Consider the following 19,926-nt stretch of genomic DNA (forward strand, 5'->3'; position numbering starts at 1 on the left):
TTTGAAGAAGTAAGATCTCATTAGAAAATTTCACAGGCAGCAAATGTGAATGATCTTTCTTCTTACACTTGAAGAAATGCAATACCCATAGTTAAAAGAACTATTTTTCTCTATTACCTTGACCACTAAAACACTCAATCTGCTAAAGTTGGGCACTTTTTTTGTTTCAAACTCTAAGTGATAAAGAAATTTTCAGTGTTTTCATGCAAATGTCTGTTTCATGTCTTACATCTATATATGGATTTAGCTGAGTAGGGCCAGGACATTTTAGACGTTTCATAAGGGTATATGAAGTAGCTTTAGTTTCTGAAAACATTATTTACTATTTTAGATCACACCTAACATCCATTAAAATTGATTTTTCAATAATTGTTAGTTTTTATTATCTATGATTGGAGTAAATCCCAAATTGAGACTAAGAAACACTTGATTTCTATACCTGCTTTTAAATAAAATTATAACAGTTTATAACAGTACTCAAGCATTCCCAGATAATTATTCGTATTAAGAATCTGAAACATAATTCTGGTAAGAAATGTGGTTAAATCTCATAATCAAAAACCAGGCAGGCATGAAATTGGTGCAGATGACAAAGTTTAGCTGTTAATATTCTTGTGATAGGAAATGATAAGCAACTGCTACTTTCAGAACTACGTTTTTAAAGCCCTTTTCAAATGCATGGTACCAACTACTAACTCATCAGGCACTTTCTCTGAGCTCCCAGAACTATTACTTCCTTTGCCTCTGGTACTTTGGGTGAAGATGACTGATTTAATAGAACATTTTAGTCACTTTTATAACATATCTCCATACTGTCAAAAATTACAGAATTTCCAATTTTTAATAAGTAGAGCCCTGTTAAATAATATGGACTCTGAAAGTTTGAAAATCCTTCTTTTGTGTGTGCTTTAAGAAATTCCAAGAAAAATTATGGTCATTTAGGATCAGGGGTACATTCTTTCTGTTAAATCTTCCTGTGAGCAGTATAAAGGAGAGTAAACAATGTTCAAAATACACCCAGTGTTTATTGCAGGAAGAGGGGATGGCTATTTTCGTAAAGATGAGCATGAGCTACAACAGGAATTGCAGCAGATGCTGAAGAACCAGCTTTATTAACTCCATACGTAGGACTGTGTGCCGAAATCTCTGAGCAGTCCCTTCAGTTGTGTTCCTTGCAGTGGGAGGGGATGGCTGCATTTCAGCAGGTTGTGTTAGAGCTCCTGACAGCTGCAGTGCTTGAATCTGCTGCTCTGGGTGTAAATTTGCAATGAGAAAATTCCTTCTCTTTACCAGCATCCTTTGGTCTGTAGCCCTGCCTTCATGTTTCTGTTAAAAAGAAGGATAATAACTTAATTCTAGATTTTGGCATGCTTATCTTTATGAGATCGAATATTGGTCTCCATAAGAAAGACAAAACGCAATGTATCGGGATCACGGCCACCATGGCTGGGATTTCAGAAAATGCAGAAGTGTTATAAATCTAAATTAGAATATTTTATGGTAACATGAAAATGAAGTTATCATAGGAAAATGGATTTTACATTTGGGGCTAAAGTAAAATTGATTTTTTTCTTAGTGATGCATTAAACAGTTTTCACCTCACTTAGAAGCACAGAGTTGTTTGACTTCCATTGGGAAAAGCACGTCTGTACTGTGGTGGGCAATTTGAGTTGAGTTTCCTTTCTTTAAATGTTTGGTTTGAATTGTTGAATGTAGTTTTGTGTCTTCTCTTTGAATCACACAGAAAATTTGTCATCACTGTAGGGTTATTTGATATGTTTGTATTTCCTGAGAAGGCAGCCCCTTGTTCCCAGCCTGCAGGCAAAGGAGATTCCCCGGTACTGCTGGATCAGCTGCTCTTCAAAACAACGGATGAGTCACTTAATCTGTCAGTGAACAGAACTGTTTTCCATTATTTTCTTCTTTTTCATCTTTCTATTTGTCCTTTGAGTCATTTGGAAGTGTGTGTGAGGGCACTAGTGCTTGCCATATTTTGATTTCAACAGATGCTGTTCCTCAAAATACAAAATATCTGCTCAGATATCTGAAGATGGCCTATGTGTCTGCTTGGTGTAAAACAGATGTGGGTTTTTTCCTTCCTTAAAGTCAGTGCATTTAAAATTTGTAATTCTCACTTCCTTTACTTAGAAATACTGTGAGAGGTGTTCATTGTGCCTCCTGAAGCTCAGGCATGTTCTGCTTTCGGGGGTGTGTCTTTCTACAGCTGCACTGGATTTTGTATCCTAAGAAGCATCACAGATAATTCATACGGTTTTATGTTTTGATTCTCCACATTTTGTATTCTATTTTCTTAAATCCAGTTAGTCAGTTGTTTTCTTCGACTTCAACAATATTGGTGCTCACAGCTATTTTTCTTCTAGACTGCTTAATCCTGGTAACTTTTTTTTGAAACTCCAGTCCACTGTACTTTAAACAAGAGAACTAGAACAGGTTTTCATCTATGATAAATGGGCTTGAAATTCTGCTTTTGTCATTTTAATTCCAAACAGAAGGAATTTAGTCGTCTTATGATATGTACCCATTGCAAAGATAACTCAGGAGTTTGTTCCCAGATGTAAGGAATATGGTGAAGTGGGGTGAAAGCTGATGAAGGAAAATAATAACAAAAAATAAAGGAAGTAAAAAATATTAGTGTTTTCCTTCAGGCAGCAGTGTCACTGTCCATTACAGCGAGTGACAAGCAGCTTTGTCAAGCCCCGTGCCCGCCTGTCTCTGCAGGCATGGTCGGTGTGATGGGCTGGGCACTGAGTGACAGCCAAGAAATGAGCAATATCTTCATGGCAGGGCAGAAATATTCTGGGTCCCTGTGCTCAGCTGTAATAAATCACAGAAAGAGAGAAAAGACAATGCTAGACAGTGTGCTATGCTGTGAATTTCGTATGTCCGAAATTGTTAAATCTGATTATTCCTTTTTAGAAGAGACATCTGAATTCAAAGGAATTCGTCCAATAAACTTTCTGTACTGGAATATTAACGCAAATATTCCAGTGAAATTCAAAGGAATTCATCCAATAAACTTTCTGTACTGGAATATTAATGCAAATATTCTAGTGAAATTTCCTGGTACCAAATGAAGCATTTAGTGTGGGAGGGTTTGTGGTCTTTTTTAATTTATCTCTTGGCATCCAATGTAGGGATGGCTACTTTTGCCAGTAAGAAGCAAAATGTTGGAGATTCTACTGTGGTCTCCAAAAGCCACACCACAAATTACACAGTAAAAAGAAGTTATATAATCTATTTAAATTTTTTAATCTGGATTTAAGCTTCATGTGTGGTCTGATTATGTTCCATATTATAGTTGGTTTTCTATGCTTCCAGTAACTTTTTGTGATATTTTAGGAAAACACTTAGTACTTTCAAAATTACATTCCTTTCCTAATATATTTTCAGTCTTTTTCAGTTGGAATTCTAGCATCAGGTTGAGAGGAATCAGGGGCTTTGTATTCTTTATCCAATACAATTACAGAATTTTTAGGGTTCTTCTTGAATGATGCTTCTTTGGCCTGGAAATCTAAAAATCCTTAGTCTGTCTTCAGGAAAATTTAATTTTAACAGGGCTTTTAATAAGAAAAGTTAAGACTTTTTCACACCTACTCCTTAGAAGGTATTTGCCTCTTTGGAAAAAGTGTTAGAAATGTTACAGATTGAAGGGAAAGGTTTTTTAACAATGTGTTAAATTTCTTCATTCTATTTAAGTCTATCATGCTAAACAATGCTGACATGGTATGGTGGCTTTCTAAACATATTTTATGTTTCTGTGATGTAATTATGAAGAATAACAGCTGCACAAGAGAGCAGTGAAAAATAAGAATGAGGGGAAAACATGAAAATAATATTCTTGAAATAATGCAAATCTTTTGGTTTGGAAGGCTGCTGAAATTTGACACTGGTGACAAATCTTCCCAAAATTCACTAACTGGAAGTAATTTGAATAAATGAATCTTTTCCTCTTTCCTCTTAATTTTAAATCCTAAATTAGCATAAATCAGGAAAAACATTGCAAAAAAGGAAAAGTGAAAGCACAACTATTTTGTAGTAGAAACAATATATTCAATTTCTAATTATTCTGGATTGCTACTGCAGAAAATATTAAATTTTGTACTTCATAATTTGTCCAAAATTTCAATGGACATAAATTGTAACATCACTTATTGAGAGAAATATAGAGTAACTCACCCATGAAGGCCAAACCCATAAAATTATATGAAATACAAAAGTCTTTTCATGACTAAAAGAAACATAATCACGCTTCATGGGTGTGATGTTCTATTTATTCTGTGGAGTTTAATTCCAGTTTTCATGAGATTACATCGCTTTGATTGTAAATCTTTTTTATTTGTCGCCTCAAAGAGGTGAAAGGAAGAACTATGGAGGGTTAAAGTTCACATCTAGAGCTTTATTGTGTAATATATTTCAGAGTCCTTTTACATGGTTCACTTTAGTCTGATATTGGATTGGCAGATTAAGTGGGAATGTTGGTCTTCTCAATAGCATCTTGGTGTACACTGCATCCATTTTCCCTTTTTATTTGTATATAAAGGCTGTTTGTATAATTGATCATTCATTCATAGTTTTCTATAGCAGCTTGTTTTGTATTTAATATAAAACCACAACTTTGTGGATATATGCATGAATTATGTATGTAGGAAAATAGAAATCTAAAAAAATGTATGTGTGCTTTTTTAGAGTTACTTTTTAATAATTATTTTATTGAATGGAGTTATTTAACACTCTCCTCCATCCTCGATAACATTCTGGCACATGTACGTAATGAAAAAAATACCAATACCATTTTCATAATAATTTTCTTGCTATTTACAAATTCCCTGTTCAAACCTTTCTTTCTTCTTTGCTTTCAAGAAGATTTTTGATGTTTCATTGCACAGGAAAGACCAATAAACCCAAGCTTTGCAGAGGCAGTTGTCAGAGATGATTTTAAACCATTATAGGAGTTTATGCCTTGGGAGAGGAAGAATTAAGTTGGCTTTCTGTATTTGATATATATTAATAAATTATTTAGCACAAAAATAGTAGATATTCTGACTAATAAACTAATGCATATTATATTTAGATTTCATTGCTACTGCTTACTTTAAAATGTAATTTATATAAAATGCAGTTGACACCATTGATACTTCAATCTCCCTGTTTTCCATTACGCATTCAGAACTTAAATTGTGAAGCTTTATTAATACCATTATTGAAATTTTAGTTTATCATTCTACTTAATTTTGCTCTTCTTCCTCAACAAAATTATTTTCATGGCATTTCTAATAGTAACTTTAAATGTGCAGCTCTGGAGACTTACAGCATCCTTTTGGCAGTATCATGGTTTTAACCATGACAAGGTAAAACAAATCTAATGTGGATATTCTTTTCCATGCATTCTTACCAAATACAGTGTTGTGCTGGGAAGGACCAGATTAGAAGGTGGATATATATATTTCTTTTTAACTGTTAATCTGTTTTGTATAACTTTGGTAGTTGTGGACATGTGAGAAGAGAATTTTAAGGGCAGTTATGTGACTTTCATGAGACACTTTATGCAAGAGTTATTTGTGGGAATATATGGATTTTCAGGACTGCATCAAAAAATAACGTTTTAATCAGTCATCTGGATAAGAAGAATTATCCGTGTAATTAGTTTCAAATGAACTTGAAACTTGTTGCTTAACTTGTGTAAATTCCATTTGAGACACAAATAAATAGAAATTTGCATTTAAATGATTTTTGGTACTACTTGGAGTTTTAAATGCCATCATAGATACTTTACCTCATATTCAGGCATTTCTTTCACTTTGCAGTTTGGAAAGCAAGAACTGAGTACCTGAACCCTCTGTGTGGCTTTTGGATTCCTTTAATTCAGAAAGCAACTGTGGGGGAAAAGAATGGACTATAGATCTAGGCTGATGGAAGAAGCCCTGTCATCTTTAAGGCTCTGTAGGAATGATATTTTGTAGCTGAGGAGGGAATGATTGCAGCTCTTGGCTAATGAGTTCCAGAAAATGGAGTGTGGGAGCCAGTGCATGGAGCTGCTGGTGCTGGCAGTATTCTCATGACAAGCAGGAATAGGAAAAGGACATTCCTGAATCACCTGGATGGTAATGCTGGCTTTGTTGGCAATGCCTTTCATTGGCTGTGCCAGCCAGAGCTCCCCCTGGGCAGGAATTCAGCACTAGTGGCTGAAATGGCTTGGCTCCACTGCCAAGTTTCATTTCCCTGACCCCACACATTGCCTTACCATGAACTGGAAGTTGCATATCCTACTTCCTTGCTAGCCAAGACTACTTTTCCCTAAGTCTTTACATATTTTAATTTGGAATTGAAACACTTCATTCCCAGAATCTTTCTGAATTGCTAATCACTGAAGTAGTCCTACTTATAATGATGTTTATAAAACTTTGTGATTCATAGCAATTTAATTAATCATTAAAAAAATTTAAAAAATTACTCTGCTGTCATACATATCAGACTTCTAATATTATGTTTACAATGCTTTGTGCTTCAGATAAGCCTGTGGAAATCTTTGGTGCTGCTTGTCATGTGTATGCCAGTTAACACAAGGATGGCTGAACCCAGCACATCATAATCATAAACACAATGTTCTTATCAACTGCAATGAGAGAAATCAATTGCTGTGACAATAATTGCTATTTGAAGTCATGATGTTAGAAAAATAATTGTTCAATTATTTTTATTTTAGAATTGTGCTTGCTTTATAAAATATCAATTAAAATGTGCTCTATTTGCCAATAAAAAGATAGTAAATAATGTGTTTGGAAAGCAGTTCTTAGAAAAACAGTTAATGTGATCTGTTAGGAAACTTTTGCGGTACTAACTTGAAAACATTAACTTAGGTATGAGAATTGTTTTCTTTACATATTTCCACATTAAAAACTTTTCTTGTCATCAGTTTGTTTTACTGAATATGTTAAGTTGTTGTTCATGTTAGTACTATAGGTAGTGTGAAGGAGAAACAACAGAGTGTGGGGTCACTGTTCAGACTGCTAATTAGGGAACTGTACATTTTTGTGCTCTTGTCAAAGAAAGATCAACAGGCAGGAGGTTTGTGAATACAGAGGGATATTTAATTACTGTCTCAGCACAGCAAGACACAAATAATTTTTGCAATAATTGCCTTGATGGCCCAACTGTTATGTTCAAAAAAAGACTTGGGAGGAGCTTTTAATATATGTGGGCAGTAAGCAAATCTGCTATGCCCCTAACAAACTTCGTGAAAGGAACTTTGGGTGCTTGTGTCTCTGTTGGTGAGCAGTGTGAGCAAACAGATCATCTCTCAGGAAAAATAGTGCTGAGGACCTGACATCCGCACTGAATGCATTTTTTTTGTCTTTGAGCTAGTTCTAGACTGACAGCCCCTTTGGGTCTGCAGTGCACATTGCACATCTTCTAACTGAGCTTCAGGGCTGGTCCACAGGGGCACTCGGGGTTGGTTCAAAAGCCCACTCCAGATCCACACTTGGCCAGCAATGCAGGAATTCCCCTTGGAACGCAAGGATGGGTCTGTCACATGTGTTGGAGCATGGGGCCAGTATGATGGCAGTTGGTAGGACAGTCTTGGCACGCTGTGCTGGCCCAGCTGTGCTGCTCCTGGGGTGGGCTCAGCCAGGGATGCTGCCCCGTGCTCAGCTGGGGGGTGCTGCTGTACCTTGTCCTGTAAGAAGAGTAAATGTGATGGGTGCTCAAAGCAGAATCTCACATAATTTTTCATTTTAATAGAATTAAAAGTATACTAGATATAAGCTAAAGTTTTGGAAAAGTGCTTGCTTTCATCCGTTTGTGGAAATTTATTTTTAATTGTGCAAATTACTCTCTCAAGTAAAATCATAGAAACAACAATTATTCATGCATGGATGTTTACATACATTTTTTCTTTACATTTTAATTTCTGTTTGTATGTTAAATAATCAGAGAATGGGAAAAGAAATAACAAAGGATGGCACATTTTGTTTTGTTCTGTTTACCTTCCATTTACAGTATTGGTTCTTAAAATATTTATGCTTAGTTCATGAAACAGTTCCTTTTACATCCCTGCAAAAATAAGTAAATTCTTTCACTTTAACAAAAGTATTACTTTGATACAATATGTAATTTATAGGCATTAATATGTAATGAAAAAAAAGGAATTCTCTAGCATACTTATAATGCATTCATAGAGCTTAAGGCATAAATGTGTCATTAATTCATCTAGTCTAAACATGCTGATCATTACATTTCACAGATTTTCCCCTCTATTTGTCCATGTAATTTAAGTTTCTTTAAAGATATCTCCATATTTTATTTCATTTTGCCCATACCAAGCAACAACACATCCACTAATTCCCCTAACAGTTTTCAGTTTGATGCCTAAAGAAACACGGAGAAACTCATTTGTGAGTTATGAAAAACACTTTCATTTCCTCAGCCAGGTCTGCATTAAATATGCCTGAATGGGACCTCTTTAAGTTAAAAATTTGCTCTGTGGCTTGCAAAAAATAGTTATGCAGGCAGTAATTATTCCTTGCAATTTTCCTTCTCTTTGTTCTATGAGGTCAGTATTTCTGTTCTCACACTACCCAGAGCTCTTCTGGGGAGAGCATCTGCTAGGCCCAGACCTCCCTGCTAGGCCCTGGTGTTCTCTTGCAGCCTTTCCTTGGCCACTTTCCTATGCTGTGTTGGACACAAACTGTATTCAAGACTTCTTCCTCTGCAGTTCATCCATTCTCTAATTGTATAGTGTGTCCAAAATCATGCTAAGACAATAACTTCCAATCAGCCTGTAACACATGCACTGGTGATGGATTGCTCATTTTCAAGCATGCTTTTATAGTGTTTCCTCCTGTTTTGTTTAACATGGTTTGAAGAGAAAACTGGGCAAAGTTATATCCTTATCTTATGGCACTTCATTTCTTTGTTCTGGAGACCACAAAATCTTGATAATGCTTGCGCTGCTGTGGTTTTAAGAGTGTCTTAGCATAGCATTTGTCTTATTGGGAAGATTTACATCAATAAGTGCAAAAAGTCATTCACTCTCTCCTCTGGGTCAGCATTTCATAACCCATGTGCATTTCAAAGGCATCTATCCAAATATATCTTTATTTGGATGTCACTCAGAGTCTCAACTAGAGAGTCAGAGATGGTGGATTTAATCTATGATCATGTGGATTAACTGTAGGCAAGTTGCCACTTGATCTTTTCCAAAAGTGAAATGATTAATTTGTAAAATCACTGTCAGCAAGAGAGTCTCTCCAAATTTCGAATACTTTGTATGATTTTTCTCTGCATTCTCTCCATGTTTTCCAATCTCCTTTATGAAAATGAAAATGCCAGAGCTTTAAGAACAAATCTGATAGTACCTGTTTTGGCAATACCTTGTAGAGTGATAAACTCATCTTCCTACTGTGCACCTTAGTATTTAAGGTTGTTTTAACCCCTTTTTCTTTCAACATCCCAGCAGTAATTCATACTGAGCTGTCATTCACACTGGTCTCTAAATTGTTTTGGGAATTGCTTCATTCCAAGGGGAAAATAAATCATTTGCAATGTAAATGAGGCCTGAATTCCTTTTTTGCATAAATACAACTTAGCAGCGATTGTATATTAAAAAAAAAAAAATTAAAAATTGGCCATTGTACAATCTTTTTAGCCTCTGTGCCATTAACCATTTTTAACCCCTTTCTTTTGGTTTTGTGTCACGCATAGACCTCTCAGCTATTATGTATTTGTCCCATCAAAACTGAGTGGATCTGATGGAAACTTTACAACCCATCTGGAAGTTCCCTTTTCTGGTGTTGGTCCCCCTCTGACAGTTTCTTTTTCATCTGCCCACTGGCCAATTTTTAATTCATTTAATTTTCACTGGGTTTTTTTTTATATCTCTGTCACAAGGAGGGGATAAGAAGTGTAATGGGGGACTGGAGAGCATCCACCTACACCTGTCCTGCTGGTTTTCTACATATTTACCTGTGATGTTAATGTCTTTATCATGGCTCCCTTCAACTCCCTGTTGTTTCAGAGCCAAAGAGAACTTATTTCTCCTATCATCTCATTCCCCTTGCCAAGCTGACTGCTTTCCTTTATACCTTTTAAATTCAGTTTAGAGTTTTAGAGATAAAGTGATGGTTGCTTCAAGATACAGGCACACTATAGATTTATGCACTGACATCCCAATGCTTTCTGGCTTGTTCTTTATTCCTTTTCTAATCTCTTTTAACATCCTATTTTCTGTTTTGACTGCTACTAAACATTCAGTTGATATGTTCAAAGACCTATCTGCAATGACTTCAAGATCATTTTCTTGAGTGGTAATTGCTAATTTAGAACCTATCGTGTATTTGTAGCTAGTTGTAGTTTTTTTTTTCTTGTGCACTTGCCTTCAATTCATTGTCACTGAATTTCATTCTCTTATTTTATTGCCAAGTCACTCTGTATTGTGAGATCCTTTGCAGTCAGCTTTAATTTTATTGCCCTACATAAACCAAGGATGTTATCTCACCACAGTCTAGAACTAGGTTAGTTCAACAAAATCTATTTCCCTTGTCTTTTTTCTGCTCATTAATAAGAATTTTGATTTTTTCCCCCGTTCTATTTATAGTAAACCCCCTTTCCAGAAAAAAAAGAAAAAAAAAAGAAGAAAATAAAACATTTACTTGCCAAGAAAAGATTATACAGATGTCACATTGTCAATGCTGTAATCTCCAATTATTTATAGCTTTTATGGGTGTGTCTTTAAGACACTCATTTCTGATTTTAGCTTTGCATGTAAACTAATCGATGTTTTTACTGATGACAAGAAAATTTAGTGTGTGACCCATTCCACTGACATACAGAGCACAGAATCAATTTCTCTGAAGTCTTTCAGACAGAGCTCTGAATATTTTCTGTTCTACTGACTTAAGGGAACTGTTCAAGAAATTAGTAAATGTGAAGGACAGAATTTTCTAAGGGTAGGGATTCCGTTCCTGGTCATAATAAAGCAGTCACACAGTGCAAGGCTCTCTTAGTTTCTTGTGTCCAGCTCTCTTGAATGTATTAACCTTTTCTAAATTCCAGGAGCACTGAGTTCATAATTGCAAACAGAGTTGCTGTTGTTTCCCTAATTTAGTGGGTTTTGGAAGCACTATAGAGGAGGAGATGAGTGAGATGGCCTTCCCTTGCTTCATGCACAGCATCCTAACCTATAGCAACACATCAGTACCCTGATGTTGCCCCAAAGCATCTGTTGCAGGCACCAGCTGGACAGTGCAGTACAGAGGAGGGGAAACATTTCTGGGAAATACTATTTATAAGTACTTTTTGACTTAAAAATCTTAAAAGATGTTGCTGCAAAACTGAATTTATTCTGGTTGTTAGTGGGGGGGTTCTGCTCTTCCCTGTACACCAAATATAAATTTACAGTCACTTGTACTTGCTTTTAAAGGGAGACATTGGTGTTATTTTGCACTTGTGTACAATACTCTTCCCAATTATACTACTTCTAGAAATCTTGGTATTTCCCATATTAAAGAATATATTCTGAAGCTTTTTGGCAGAAAAAAGTTGTGGATGTCTAGTATAATTCAATAGTTAGAGTGTTGTATTAATTGAAACCACTGTGTACAGCAGAAGTGCCAACATCTGTGAAAGTTCTTCACACTATTAGTAAATCCAGAAATGTATATAAAAAGAACTGTTTAAAAATTTGAAAGATCTTCTGAGTGGTTACACTAGGTGTCAGATTTAGAAGCCTTTTGTTAGTATCCAGAAATTCACTAACAGAGGCTGAGAGTTCAATGATCTTTCTACCAGAAGACTTTATGGATTAAATGTTAATACAAAGATATTGAAACAAGAGGGAAGGCATATGCTCTGATTGTGCACTGCAGGTGTTTAATAATTGAATTTTTTTTCTTCTTCTTCTGTTGTGTCTTTGGGACTGTAATGTAGTGATGTCCTTGGAGGTGTTTTCCCTGGGCAATTAACCATAAAAATACTCAATAAGATAACACAGGCCCATTGTCATGTGCAAACCCAGTTCCTCAAACTAATTACACTCCCTGTGTAGTTATTGTTCCTGCATCCCAGGAAATTTCTCAGAATTTACAAAGTGAGAGAATATAAATTTGTTTTCTTTTTCTTTTTTTTTTTATTTTTTGCTATACTTCACCCTCTTTTTCTGTCTACTAGAGGTGGAACATGGAGTGCATGTTTGTTGAGACTGTTGTGGGTATGTGGATGGTTGTACTGGAGCTTATCTCATGCTAATGGACACAGAGATAGCATTTCCAGGAGAAAACCAGAGTGTGTGGTGTGTGCATTTGCTTTGACTTTGAACAGGGATGGTTGACTCTTTGTCACCCTAGTAGAGTTGAGTTTTCCTCAGTTTTTGTTTTTGTTCTTTTTCCATGCTTAAATGTCTTTTGATACCCTAAAAACATAAGCTTTTTCACACCAATATGTTACAATTTTTTTTTTCTTTTGTAATTGCAGTTGTTTCTTATCCTTACTGCTGGTAGCTGCTGTCGTTTGGAAAATCAAACAAACCTGTTGGGCTTCTCGACGGAGAGAGGTATTAATAACTTTAAGATTCTTGTAGTAGCTTTATCTTTCAGAATAAATTGGTTACTCTGATGAACAATCACTCCTTCCCTTTCTCCTGTATATGCAATTTAAATACCCATTTTATACCCTTGACCTTTTTATGCTGAAGAAGAAAATTTTATTTCTTTCTCCTGTCAAAAATAAAGGAATTACAGCACTAGGCTGCAGAAAGGTAAATTTTCCTTATGGTGGCATATTTAGAATATTTAGAACAGAATTGAATAGAATGTTTCAGTTGAAAGGAACCTACAAGGATTTTTCAGCCTGACCACTTCAGGGCTGACCAAAGGTTAAACCATGTTATTATGGGCATTGTCCAAATAAATAATAATTTCTTGTACACTAACAAGCTTGGGGCACTGAACCCTTGCTAGAAAGATTGTTCCAGTGTTTGACCACTTTCTCTGTAAATAAATGTTTCCTAATAGACAACCTGGAGTTCCCCTCAAGGGAGCAAAATTCTCTGTTAGAATCAGTAGTTTCATCATTAAATCTGTGGCACAACTGAAATCTTCAGTAAATACTCATACATCAAATCACCTTATTCTTTTGTGGTCTAAATTCTTATGGCTGTGTTGGAAAATTTGGCCCAAATATTTGTTCTTACCTCCTTAACAATTCATTACACTTAAATGAGGTTAAACTTAGGTTATATATGCTACTACATGTATATGATTGTATACTGATAGTTGTTCATATTTCATTTCGTTCTCATAAAAGAGATCTAGAATTTTCAGACAGTGATGTTTTCCCTTCTTGAAGCTTCTGATCTTGATGATTTTTGGAAAGAGCACTTCTCTAATGTACTATAATCTTGATTTTTGTTCTAAAGACAAGCTTTGGTCTACTTAATGATTTTTTCTTAGTATACTGGCACTATGAATGTTTAAATAACTTTATTTTCTTACTGTAGATCTACAGTGAATTCATATATGCTTTAAAAGTGACAGGTCACTAGCACTTATAATTTTCCTTCACTGAAATGATAATGTACTAATGCCAAGGTTTAGCTTGAACTGGTGCTACAAAGGAAAAGGTACATTTTTGGTACTTGTTTCCCTTGAGAATTATTTTTTTTATTCATATGAACATTGTTAAGAATTTTCTAAGGGCAAATTCTCATCTATTTCTTATTACTTGCAAAATATAGATGAAAGTTACTTTAAGCCACATTATTCAACTTAATAATATTTCATTTAAATTCGTCTCAATACTTTGATAGTTCTGTGCAAAGTTGTGTTGTGCTAGAATGTAGTAGTTCATTGATTTAATTTCTCATGTTAATGAGGTTGGTTTATTGATGTTTTTCAGAACAAGTAGGAATGTACCCATTTCCAGATCTAGAGGATCTGGTCTGTTTTCTGTGATTGCTCTCCTAGGTTTTTGAAATATAATATTTTTAATGTAGTCTCTCGGCATCACTTGATAAAGAAAGCATTCTCATACAAAAAGTTTCTGGTTTTTCCAAGATTTATTTTCCTAATGTTATCAAAAGTACCTCTAAGACTGTATGAAAGCTCAAATAAGCTGTTTGATAAATGCAACATAAACATGAATCAGCTTCTTCAGAAGAGCGAAGGAGAAAGACATACGTGGTAACTGGATTAGGTCTCTCAGAGGTTCATGGTTGGTTCTGAATCTTGGCTTTCCTTGAGTAAAACTAGAGAAACTTGTTTTTCTCTCATAACTGGAGTACAGTAGCATTATAAATTGTAAATGCTGAAGGAAATCTCCTTTATTTGCAGTCTGCTCTTGAACATCAGCTGCAGTTCATGTCAAATACAAGTTTTTGATAACACTCCATGCAATATTTTCCTTTAATCTAGCTCAGAAAACTTCTTTTTATATGTAGCATATTTTATAGGATTTTGCAATTAAGTGTTGCAAAGAAATTGTATGAGTAACACACAAGTAGAGGCAATCTATTGTTGAAAAGATTTCTGAAGTATCTGCTTTTAAAGCCCATTTGTCAGATGAGCTTTTCATCTCTTTCATCACTCTTTAACAGGAATGTTTGACTCTTTAGATGTTACCTTCAATATGGACCCAAACTACAGTAATAGAAAGATAACAAGAGCACAAACAAATACAGAAAAGCGTGCTGTTAAAAGCTGTGCATCCTTTTATTGTTTCTCCTGATTTTTTTTCCCCTGAGGGAGGAGGAACATTTCTATCCAGTTCTTGTGGTCTTTTAGTAATGAATTTTATCAGGCTGTTGAGGTAAGCCAATAATTTTTTTAAGATTTGTAGAACCCTTATGTATAGCTGAAAATTCAGAACTTTATCTTACTTTGCCTTCTGACTTTAATGCTTGGCTCAATTGGAACATTATTGATTCCAAATTGAACTTAGCATGGCCTCAATCCAATAGAAAGCAGCAGCAAGTTGTTTGCATTGTGAAGAGGGAATGTCTCAGTTTTCCCACTAATTTAGAAATTTTTCCTCCAGATTCTTTCCTAATTCATTCCTCATTCTGCAAATTATTTTTTACTTTCCGCTGCTCAGAGCACTGCCCAAATCTTGCTGAGCAATTTGAATTTAGGCTCTATCAGATGTACATGTAAGAGAATGTTACATTGTAAATATATGAAAATGGATAAATAGATAGTGTCTTCAAAAATCCTTTAACTGATGTTTGTCAACACTGAAATAAACTCACCTTTCCCCGTACCTATTAGTCTTTCAATTTATTTAATTGAAATAATTTTTCCCTAAGTTAAGACCTTGAGTTTTGGTAATTTGTTCTTGGCTCATAACAAAATTTTGGTTCTTTTTTTTTTTTTTTTTTTGTTTTCTTTACCTACATTCCTGTCTCTTAAGATATACTTTATCTCAGGTTTTTGAACTCTATATTTATGCTTTAACTCCTGGAGCTTCTCTTCTTCTCTGCTGCCTTCTGAAAGGGCAAGAGGCAGCAGATAGACTGTCTTACCTTATACCATCAAAGTTATTCACCTTCTGCATTGAGGGAAAATGGAAAGTATCGTTCTTTTGTTTTATAGTTGCAAAAAGATCAATGAAACTTTGAGCAGGAGAACATGAACAACCTCCTGCCTGGGATCCCTTGACACCTTCCACCACCCATCCCTCCCATGGATTTGTGACATTTTAAAAAAGGTTTTTAAGAAGGGCTGAAATAAGATAGTGGAACATTGCTGATCTCAGGGAGCTTGTTCCTTGGAAGGAATACTACAGAATATGATGAGATGATTTCCAAAGCATAATTCTTACAGCTCTATCTTTCTTGATAAAGCCCAAAACTGTAAGAAAACAAAAACAAAACAGAAGGCATTTGGAACATTCAAAACAGAGCAGGGTAACATTTACAGGTAAGCATGGAAGTTTATGCAGGAGTAGAAAAAGGGAACAATATATTTGTTTATCCAATAAAGGAGTTCCTAAGTATTGCAAGGGTTAGGAATAGCAACGAATTTTTTTAGAAGAGTCCTACACCATGTTAAAAGATCAGATATGTAGTCTAGGTTTTAATATCTCATCCTTCTTTTTCCTCCAAAGAATTACAAATCTTTCTACTAGTACCTTTCTCAGTAAAATTTTACTTTTTAGTTCACTGGATGAAAAACCAAAAGCTGTCATTTTCTCCCAAATGATTTGTTAGGCCTCTTGCATTTTATACCCTGAATTCACCCAAGAGCCCATCCATGAATCTTCAATCTGACTAAGTTTTCCTCCTTTATACAAGAAAAGATATATCACCCAGATTTGCCAAATAAAACATATAAAGAGAATATTATTTGTTTTCTCTGCATGTTTCATATCTAAAGTATTCATTCAACCTTCTACTGAGAATGGGTGAAAGAGAATCTGGTCATAGATCATTTTACTGAAAAGCTTGATAGGTTGCCTGCCAGTTTTGTAGTGGCTCAAAGGTTTTGTCTCATGAACTTCTTCTGATTGAAAGGTATCACACTGTAGATAAAATTTGCATCCAAATGATTTCTTTTTAATAGTGTGTTGAACTTTTCTTTTTGCTGACAGGATTACACTGAGGTCACTAACAAACTCAAACAGATGGGATTATAAACCACACAGCTTCTAGTGGAGTTATTTTAGCGAAGTATTTGCCCTTCCTAAGGTACACGAGTTGCTGCTCAGGTACCTTTTGTGCTATTGATTCAGTCAGAGGTTTAAAGAATTGCTATCTTTAATTCAAAAGCCTGTAATCACTCATGTACAAGAAGTACCTTCTTCCCTCCACTCAGACACACAAAATATATGTGCCAGTGTGTCATGTGTTGTTATCTAGAATCATAGAAACGTGGAATTGTTTGAGTTGGGATGGAGCTTTAGAGGTCATCCAGTCCCACCCTCCTGCAATGAGCAACTTCAACCAGGACAGGTTGCTCAGAGCCCTGCCCAACTTGACCTTGAATGTTCCCAGGGATGGAGCATCTACAGCCTCTGTCCAGGGGTTTCCCACCCTCACTGTAAAAATCTTTTTCCTTCTATCTAGTTTGAAATATACATTTGTATATATTGGATCAGTCAATTAGTTAAAACGGAGTTTTACTTTTTTTCTTGGCTTTTTTATAAATATTTTAATTACACACTCGAAAGTGTGTATCTTTAAAGATGACTTAGATTCTTATTTCCTCATGTAATACACTATAAAGCTCTTGAGCAATGAGAAAGTAGTGCACAATTGCACATTTAGGTAAAAATGTTTGAAAGCATGGATTGTGTGTGTAAAGTGCTTGCCTAACTTTAAAGGTTAATATCATTTATATATAGCATCTCATTATACAGTCTGCTGTGCACCATTTGCCTGTCTGAAAGAATAGCATATACAAACATAAAAACGTGGAATTATAGAAAATGCTGGCTTTGTACAGTGTGTGGGTGCCACTCAACGTACTGCTTCTTTTATTAAGTAAGCTTATGTTTGTTTAAAAAACCCTCCACCTTTCTAGCCTTGATTTTATATCAAGGTAGTTTTATTCTCTTAAATATTCAAAAATTGTTACAAATAGACAAATGAAACTGAAGTAGACTACTCCTTAATAGCAGTAACAATTCATGTAATAGCTTTAGGCTCATTTCTATGGTAACTCTAATAAGAACAAGGAAGTTCAGTTGTGTCGATAGTACTAATGAATGTAGAGAATATGTGAATTTCAGCCAGAGCTTTTTGCTTTCTATTCAAGTGACAATATTTTAAAGTATTCCTTTTAGAAAATACAATAACGGCTTTTGGTGTATATGATACTGTTTATGGAATGCAACACGTTTACTTTAGCAATATTAAAACACAGAGGATATTCTTGAACAATAACTGAAGGACCAAAAGTAAAACTGTGCGTTTCAGGGTGAGCAAGGAACCAACAACAGATGATGTAAGGAAACCAGGAAATATTAGCATGCATAATTAAAGTACCGCAATGTGTAATAATATTCCTGTGTGTAGGTTTCTACAGGATTATATAGTTTATGTTTAAAGGTTGTTAAGCTCATAGGTAATTTTTCTTTTTTGGTAGCTTCTTGTCTGTTGCTTAGCAAATACCTTATACATCTGTATGTACTTACTCACAGGCTGTGTGAGTAATCCTACTGAAGTCAAAGGAGCTATTCATAGGACCAGAATCTCAACTTGTTATATTGCTTAGGCTCTTCTGAAATCAATAGAGCTATGACTACTTATTTCAACTATGGATCTAGTTTTACTGAGGATAACTGGGGCATTTATTTTAGGCTGACGTTTTGTGCATTCTTTCCATCCTAAAATTTAGATTCCTCTCTGAATGAACCTTTCAAGCAATATGCCTGGTTAGCTGACACTAGATCTTGTCTCAGGACTCCCTCTGCAGTCAGTATAAAAGGCACTTCCAAATGACAATTTATCCTGCCCAATTTTCTCAGTGTTCACTTTTTATACTCTAATACTTGTGGGGACCTGACTTCTTGTTAACAATACAAGTAACCCATTGAGTCAAATCTCCTATACTGAGAGTTAATCTTCACTTTCTCTGCTTTAGTTTTGTAAAATTGAGATTGTATTTATAATACTGTCATTTCATAAAAGTAAGCATCTGATTAATTGTTATATTAGTACTGCTCATAACATGCTTGTTCTCTGCAAAGAGAAGTATTAAATGGTGCCAGTGACAGACTCGATATTATATTGAAAAAAATTGTGTTGGGGATTGAATTAAGCAAAGCTGATACAAAGTATTTGTGAAAGCTTGAAAACTGATTGGTTTCTTCATTCCACAAAAATTCAGAAGATAAAGAAGATAACAGACAGCAACAGATTTAAAAATGAAAATTGTGAGCTCTTTATTAAAAAAATAAATTAGGGAAAAGAAACTAAGTAGGTATTTTAATTATATGTACTTACAACCAGGAGAAGAAAATTGTTCGCTTTTTCTTAATACAATAACCAAAGTTCCTTCTTACATTTGCATAGTGGAGTTAGCCTGAAGATTCCCAAAAGGCAATAATCAAAACAAATTAGTTTCATTATATGTGGTTCCTGGGATATGCATAGAAGGAAGGCTGGATGTAGTTTTCACTGCTGATAAAGTACTTTAAAATTAATAGTTGTGGTATTTTGTTCAGTAGAATTTATTATCAAGGCTGAGCTTTCTAAATATGAATATAAAATACTTCTGGAGATAATGCAAATGTTATAATGGACGATATTAATTCCTGCTCTCTGGTTAACTCTTGCAAGTGTACTGGGTTAAGTTTTCAAGCTAACAGGAAGGTAAAATTGAAGTCATTTTAGAGAAAGAGGGAACTGGCCCAAATGAAGAAGACCGCCTGAGGCAAGTGGCCGCTTGCAGAGCCTGAGGGTGCTTTGAGCTACATGCTCTGAGAGTTTTCCATGGGACTGGTTGTAAACATAAGAGGATTAGGAGAAGTTTTAGCAAACTACCTGTCAGCAAAAACCAGCAGACAATGAGAAAGGCAGTCCTTAGTGGGACCCTGGGAAGAAGTCATATAACTTCTTTTGAATTTATGAAAAGTAATTTGAATTTGTTTCCACAGTGCTAAAGGAATGAGGATGGTGGATGTGTTCTTTGTAAATAAAGAGGATTGCACCAAAATAGATGATTCATTTCTGTCTCCTAACAAAAACAAAAGAGCAGGTGTTGAATATTGGCCCAAAGTGGTGAGACTCTTCTTTATGTTTGTATTTCCTCTGTCTTTGCAGCATAGTGTCATTTTTTGTCCCCTATTAAAACACAAACAAACCTTCCATTTCTCAAAGCCCTGTAAGAAAAGAACAGATTTAGCTGCAAACAACAAAATGTTGCAAAAACTCTGATCTGAAGAGAGAATGAAAAGGTTTGACAATTTACAGTA

At 35.1% G+C, this 19,926-nt stretch overlaps 1 protein-coding gene across 1 annotated transcript in view; it reads left to right on the top strand.

Annotated features, from left to right (window-relative positions):
* Positions 1–19,926, top strand: part of ATRNL1 (attractin like 1) — a gene marked incomplete at its 5' end in the record, with an annotated part of 455,979 nt that overhangs the window by 238,827 nt on the left and 197,226 nt on the right. Inside the window, one exon of the mRNA XM_008629373.2 lies at positions 12,490–12,568. Within this exon, the coding sequence (XP_008627595.2) occupies positions 12,490–12,568 (79 nt within the window). The remainder of the gene's footprint in view (positions 1–12,489; positions 12,569–19,926) is intronic.

This window comes from Corvus brachyrhynchos, unplaced genomic scaffold (assembly GCF_000691975.1).
Source record: "Corvus brachyrhynchos isolate BGI_N302 unplaced genomic scaffold, ASM69197v1 scaffold783, whole genome shotgun sequence".
NCBI classification, from domain to species: domain Eukaryota; kingdom Metazoa; phylum Chordata; class Aves; order Passeriformes; family Corvidae; genus Corvus; species Corvus brachyrhynchos.